The 7,691-nt window shown below is 35.1% G+C and overlaps 1 protein-coding gene across 1 annotated transcript; it reads left to right on the forward strand.

The window, feature by feature from the left end:
- The first annotated feature begins 3,980 nt into the window (after window positions 1-3,980).
- Window positions 3,981-5,051, forward strand: LOC131026048 (uncharacterized). Its single transcript, XM_057955825.1, has one exon. The coding sequence runs from the start codon at window positions 3,981-3,983 to the stop codon at window positions 5,049-5,051; it is 1,071 nt and encodes a 356-aa protein (XP_057811808.1).
- The last annotated feature ends 2,640 nt before the right edge of the window (window positions 5,052-7,691 follow it).

The raw sequence follows: 7,691 nt of genomic DNA on the forward strand, positions 1-7,691 counted from the left end.
AATAATCTCATCTAACTATGCATCTACAAAAATACTTAACTATGCAACAATAAACTACGAAACATTCAACTATGCACCTCAAAACTTCGAACCCTTCAAATATGCAACTATGCAATTAGGAATCCTTCATCTATGCAACTACAAATCCTTCAACTATGCAACTCAAAAACTACTAATCTTTCAACTATGCAACTCAGAACTTTGAAACCTTCAACTATTCAACTATTTAAATTGATTAACATCTAAAAAAAAGTATTTAAAATGAAATTAAAAAAAATAATATTTTAATATGTGAAATATTATATTTTAATCCTTATTTTACTTTTTAAATTTTAGTTAATTTATAAAAGCTAATGCAATGAAATATTAAAAAAGAACACAAAGTGACTAAACAATAATAATAAAAAAAAAAAACGAAAGCTGAATGTTAATGGAATAACGAAAAAATTGAAATCAAACCCCACAATTCTCGCCAACTATATTTGAAAATAAATAAAATTACTTTGCTAACCTTTATTATACAAAATGAAGAAAAAACGGCTAATTATCTAATTAATTATTAACCGCTAGATCTTCAATTTTAAAGGATAAGATTAGGTTCCTAGTTCTCATTTTAAAAGAGGTTTTTATTAGAACCTCTCCCTATATATAAAAGTTCCAATGAGATTGTTTTTTTTTTTTTTGTGAGATCGTGAGACAATAAATAAGACAATATATAGTGTTGAATACGGCAGTATATAGTGTTGAATAACGATATTAAAAAAAATAGTAAAATTTCTCGCTTCTTCCAGGATTCGAAACCCAGGTAAAAATTTTCCTTCTCCAAATAAATATTAGCCATAGGATACATTAAATCAACGCCTATAAATCAATCTAAGATCTCACCACATATAGGAGATCTCATTGGAATGCTCTCCTATATATATATACTAGTACCTTCATTTGTGCGATGCACGACGAATATCGAAATTAATTAATATATTTAAATAAATATAAATATTAAATATAATAAAAAACATATAGTAAATATTAAATATAATCAAAATGTAAATATATGCAAAATATATTTTAATAAATAAATAAATATTTCATATTCAAACATAGAAAAAAAAGTTGTAAAAAGTAATGGAGAGAGAAATTAACATATTTTTTAAAAATATCATAATTTATTTATTTTAAATTTATTTTTGACAATTTTTATATCATACTCCCTCCGTCCGCCAAGATTATGTAAAATTGCTTGGGCACAAGATTTAATAAAATTGATGATGATTTTGATGTAGTGGAGAAAAGGTCCCACCACTTTATGAGATGTGTAGTTGAGATTGAATTTGAGGTGAGTTTTTTGTAAATAAAGAGTAATAGTAAGGATAAAATATTAAAGAGGATAGTGGGACCATTGCCTTAAAAGAAAAGTGACATAATCTTGGCGGACACCCGATATAATAATTTTTACATAATCTTGGAGGACGGAGGGAGTATTAAAGATCTTTTCACTTTAAGATGAATATTGAATATTTTTTTCATTAATCAAATATGACGATATTTAGAAGAAAAAAAAATTAAAAAGAAAATATAGGAGAAAAAATTGATAGGAAGAGAGAAAAAATAATGAAAAAATTGGTGGAAGAAGAGAGGAAAAAAATGGAGGGAAAACACCTCTTTTATATAGATTAGTATCGAAATACAAAAATTTATAATTTTAGGTTTCTTATACAGTTACATCATTTGTATAATTTTATGTTTCTTACATACACTCTCCATATAATTTATATATAATTTAAAATTTAAAAAATATAAAATATTTTACTTGTATAACATGAAGGGCAAATCTAATTATTACTTACAAGGGACTCAAGTTAAAACTCCATTGATTTGATTTAAATAACATCATTTATGAAAGAGTTAATATATCAAACTAGCCTATTTCTTATAGTAAATTAAAAATTTACCCACTCAAATAATTTTTTTTAAAGAATAGCCTGTTTTGTGTTAAATGACTAAACTACTCCTAAAATTAAAATTTAAAATTACCCACAAATACATCATCACTAAGACTACCATTATCGGTTCAAAAGTGGGAGACCAGGCCTCTGCCACATGTGTAAAGAAAAAAAAAATTGATAAAGCTGAAGGAGGCCACGGTCGACCTTGTGAAAAAAGAGACCATGCATGGTCTCTCTCTCTCCTCAACTATCAACTAATGATATTGTAACACTTGTCATCATTTAATTGGGTGAGTAGATTTTATTAGGATAATTAATAAAAACAAGTATATCTTTTATATAAAATATTAAAAAATAAATAAAAAAAATATACCAAAATTTATATTTTTTCATTCTCTATAAATAGAGACCACTCTTGCTATATTTCAATACACCTTCAAATTCTCTCATTTATCCTTTTTACTTATAACTTCTATTATTTGTTTCTCTATTTTTCAATGGATCGAGGCAATAATTCCTTCTTCAACTCTGAAAATTTCAACCCCTCCCAAGACTATTATCCAAATCTTGCTGATATTCCAAGCTCCAATGAATTCCCAGAGTTTGATTATGCTATGAATTCAGAATTCTCGCATAATCCAACTGATTCTCCTATTTCTGAATATCACCAAACCTCTGAAAATTTTTCTGCAAACCCTTCCAACAATGCGCAAAGCTGGACTGATATAGAAGATATATCACTAATGTCTGCTTGGTGCTTTGTCAGTAACAATCCAATAGTTGGCAGAAACCGAAATAGTAAGTCATTTTAGAAAAGTGTTGCAGATATGTATGAGCAAAGTCGAGCAGATAATCCAGAAATTAGAGGTCCAAGGACCTTGGAATCATTGAGGCAACGTTTCAAACGCCTCAACAAAAATGTAACTTTGTGGGTTGCTGCATACAAGAAAGCATATGAGCGACGAACGAGCGGTCAGTCCAAAGAGGATATCGAGAAAGCAGCTCAAACAATTTATGGTAAAACTAAGTTTACTCACCATGAGGTGTTTGAAAAAGTTATGAGCAGCTATCCGAACTGGGAACTGAAATTGGAAAGTACTGGCTACGTACGACGTTCTCACCCAGACGACGAAGACAATGTTGACGAAAGTCGCAGCAGCTCAAAAAAAATCAGGACGGATGAAGATGCGGATCCTCCTACCGACTCCACTCCAGAAACTCCAGGTAGTGATGCTTCGAAATTTCAGCGTCCTATTGGTAGGGATAAAGCTAAAGGTAAGGCAAAAAGAAAAGGAAAGCAAATAGAATCACAATCTTCGATAGTTTCAGATGCTTTCACTGCTGAACTACGTGAAATGAGGATTACACGTGAAAAAGAAATGAAAACATCTACGTTGAATACGTTGATGAAAAAAACCCAGTTATCTCCAGAAGAGGAAACTCTCAAACGTCGGCTAATGGTAGAACTTTATGGAATGTAATCGAACTTATGATGCTTGTTTTTAATTATTGTGTTTTTTAAATTATTGTTGTATGGTTGATTTATGTAATTTCAGTGTAATTTCATTTTCTATAATTTCAGTTTGTGCAATTTCAATGTAATTTCATTTTATGTAATTTCAATGACATTTCATTTTGTGTAATTTCAATGTAATTTCATTTTATGTAATTTCAATGACATTTCATTTTGTGTAATTTCAATGACATTTCCAAAAGCCTTTACTTTCGGTGGCACCACCCATGTGACATTTGAATTTTTGTCACAATAGTTCCAAAAGAATTTACTTTCGGTGGAACCACCCATGTGACCTTTGAATTTTTATCACAATAGTTCCAAAAGCATTTACTTTCGGTGGCACCACCCATGTGACCTTTGAATTTTTGTCACAATAATTCCAAAAGCATTTACTTTCGGTGGCACCACTCATGTGACACTTATCATGCTCTTGCTTATATATTTATCCATGTATTCTTTCAAATCTCAGAACAATTATCTCTTCTATACTCTAGATAGAAAAAATTCTTCTTCAAAAAATGGCCTCCAGTTCTAATATTGGTGCTTCAAATTCTAGCGATGATGAATCATGGGAACAAAGCGTTGCCGAACATAATCGCCAACTTGATCGCATCATTGAGAATGTGGTAATCCAGGCTGCAAGTCTATCTGTACAACCTACCAATCATGCCGTTAGAGCAAGGAGGCGGTATATTGAAAGAAGACGTGAGATAGGTCATGAAGGTGTGTTCGAGCAGTACTTTTCAGAAGATCCAATCTATCCCCCAGAATATTTTCGAACAAGGTTTCGCATGCGAAAGCCTTTGTTCGAACGTATAATGAACAAGCTCGTCGCCACCGATAGATATTTTCAACAACACCCTGATGCAGCTGGCCGTCTTGGTATGTCTCCAATTCAAAAATGTACTGCAGCCATGAGGGTGTTGGCATATGGCACTTCAGCCGATTTGCATGACGAATACTTACGAATGAGCGCCCAAGTCATTCGTAAATCAGTCATCAAATTTGTTGAAGGTGTCATTTCCAATTTCGGAGCTGAGTACCTCCGAAAGCCTACTGAAGAAGATATGGCAGCTCTTCTTCATATCGGAGAACGGCGAGGGTTCCCAGGCATGATGGGCAGTATTGATTGTATGCATTGGGAATGGAAAAATTGCCCTACTGCATGGGCAGGGCAATATGCAGGACGAAGCGGTACGCGAACAATTATTTTGGAAGCAGTTGCATCACAAGACCTATGGATCTGGCATGCATTTTTTGGAACCCCAGGTTCAAGAAATGATATCAATGTACTTGATCGATCTCCTATTTTTGATGATATCTTGGAAGGTCGAGCACCTAAGGTCAATTATATCGTTAATGGCTGCGAAAGAAATATGGGATATTATCTCATTGATGGTATATATCCTCAATGGGCGGCATTTATCAAATCTATTCCTGCTCCACAACTTCGAAAGCACCAGTTGTTTCCCAACATCAAGAAGCTGCCCGAAAAGATGTTGAGCGAGCATTTGGAGTTTTACAAGCGTGTTTTGCTTTTATCAAGCGGCCATGTCTTATTTGGGATCGTGATATTATGGGAAAAATAATGATTGCTTGCATCATCATGCATAATATGATAGTGGCAGATGAAAGAAGCACTTACCTTAACTATCATGATCCTACAGAATTCATCGAAGATCGACTAAGACAGAATACTCGACCAAGTGAAGATGGGCAAGAAACTAATGATTTCGTATACTCTACAAATAGAATTGCAAGCCTAGCGAGCTATATGACAACTAGATCCCAACTTCGCAATAGAGAAGCTCACAACTCTCTATTACATGACTTGATCGAGCACATATGGCAAAAGTTTGGCAATAATAATTAAATGGTAGTATGCATTGTTTTTTTCTATTTCGAGTTTGGGTTGTTGTAATTTCTATTTTTAGTTTGTCGTAATTTAAATTTTTATTAGTTTGTTATTGTTTTTTTCATTTTAATTTTTTTTGTAATATTTTAATTTATATTTAATATTATTAAAATTATTACGATTAAAAATAATAACAAAATAATTATATAAAATGTTGTGGTTGGATGGTTGGGTGGTCATTGATAAACCAACAAAAATAGAAGTGGTTGGGTTGGGATGAATATTGGTGATGTAGAAGAGAGAGAAATTAATTAAATATTGAAGATAGTTGGATGGTTGGGTGGTTGCTGATAAACTTAGTCTAATACACTACACATTTTCAAAAAAAATATCACTAACATATTGTAGAGGCTAAAATCTACAATTGAAGTTGACGTCTGCACGTCCGGATGGATTGGGCACTAGCAACCTGTCAACACAAGAACACGTAAGAGCCCTAGGTTGAGCACCGGGTGGGGGTGTCGACCGTAGAGCCTCCGACGCTCAAGTCAGTATCGGAATAGCCAAATAGAATGATAAACGAATTGAAATAGAGAGAAAGGCAGGCTGGAGTGTGCGGTTACTCCAGGCTGTAAGCGGCGTCGGAGGGTGGAAACGGTGACAGTGTTGTGAAAATAGAATATGGGAGGCGGAGACAGGCCAAGTTGGCTAGGCAGGCGGAGTAGAGAGAATTCAAATAGTAGAGAGCAAGTAGGATTTCGTCGTGTCCTTTGTAACCTAGTCAGTCTGTCTATATAAAGGGCAGCCAGCCGCTAGGGTTTTACAAGCTGACCTTATCCGTCCACGCTTTCCACTTCCAAGTTGTTGCGATTTGGACGGGATCATAAAGATTCATCCTTTAACTGTGTCAGCTTGGCGAAAGATACTTTTTAGGGTTGATGGCTAGGTCATGTGACTTCGTCAACAAGGTGGGCGGTAACCCTTAGGCCGGATGTGATACCTCCAGCCTGGTTATCGATTCAAGTTGATCTATAGCTTCTTGGGCTAGATGGACTAATATGCTTGACTGACTGGGCCTCTTAGGGTCGTGCCAGATTGGCGAGCTAACTTGATGGGTTTGGGCCAAGTGCGATTTATCCAACCGGACTATTGAGACAAGTTGGACTTGAAGTTTGTCGGGCTGGATTGACCGGGCTGTTTAGCTCATTGGTCCAACTTGAAAGATTAATTGGGTTGGATTGACCAGGTTGCTTGGCTTGCTGAGCCAGCCTGGAGTGCTGATTGGATACGGGTCATGTTGACGAATTTTGCCCACTACACATATATCCTCTCTCTCTCTCCTCTCTCTTTTTCTGGACGCACACACACTCTCTCTCTCCTCTTTCTCTCTCTTTATCTCCTCTTTCACGCACAGTCTCACTCTCTATCTCTTTCTAAAAAAATGCCTTCTCACAAGAATCTCTCTCTTTCTCACGTTCAATCTCCAGTTAAGATCTAAGCTCAGCTAGCCCCTCAACGCAACGACAGAGTTGGTCCGCCGCCGCCGTCACGCCGCCCTCCACCACCTTCGCCCGGTTCCGCCTCCACGAGCAGAGCTCTACTACAAGCTTCAGCGCCGACTTCTTCGCCTACGGCGAGATTTCATCAGAGATGATCCGAGAAACGCTCCGGAATAATTTCGACCGCTTTCGTGTGCTTTGAGATCGGTAAGGTTTTGAATGCTTCTTCTTCTTCCGCAGCAGTGGCTGCACCCCCGCATGGGGCTTCGGCTTTGGGTGTTGACTCTTAATTAGATTTTGTCGATAATTTGGCATTTGAAAAAAAATAAAAATCGGATTAAATTATTTCTATTTTGTGAATAGATGATTTTCATCTTCGGCTTTGACTTCAGCTGTTGACTCTTAATTAGAAATTGTCGATGATGACTGGTATTTGAAACCCCCCCCCCCAACTATGCTAATTAATTAATGTTCTTAAGCTCACAACCAGATTTATGAATTTTCAACTTAATATTTTTGAATTCACAACCTAGATCTATGAATTCACAAGTAAAATTAGAATTCACAACCGACTCGATGAATTCACAACTAAATCGTTAGTGTTGGTTGTGAATTCGAGTTTAAAAGCTCGAATTCACAACTAATTGTTTTGGTTATGAAATTCGAGTTTTAAAAATATAATTCACAACCAGTTTGATGAATTCACAACTGAATTGCTAGTGTAGTCGTGAGCTTTAATTCACGCCTAATAATATTTCTAGTTGTGAATTCATTTAAAACTTGAATTCATGACTAATATTATTTCTAATTGTGAATTCAAGCACATTCATGACTAATACCCTTTCTAGTTGTGAATTGACGCGAATTTACGACTA

Source organism: Salvia miltiorrhiza, chromosome 5 (assembly GCF_028751815.1).
Source record: "Salvia miltiorrhiza cultivar Shanhuang (shh) chromosome 5, IMPLAD_Smil_shh, whole genome shotgun sequence".
In the NCBI taxonomy this organism is placed as follows: domain Eukaryota; kingdom Viridiplantae; phylum Streptophyta; class Magnoliopsida; order Lamiales; family Lamiaceae; genus Salvia; species Salvia miltiorrhiza.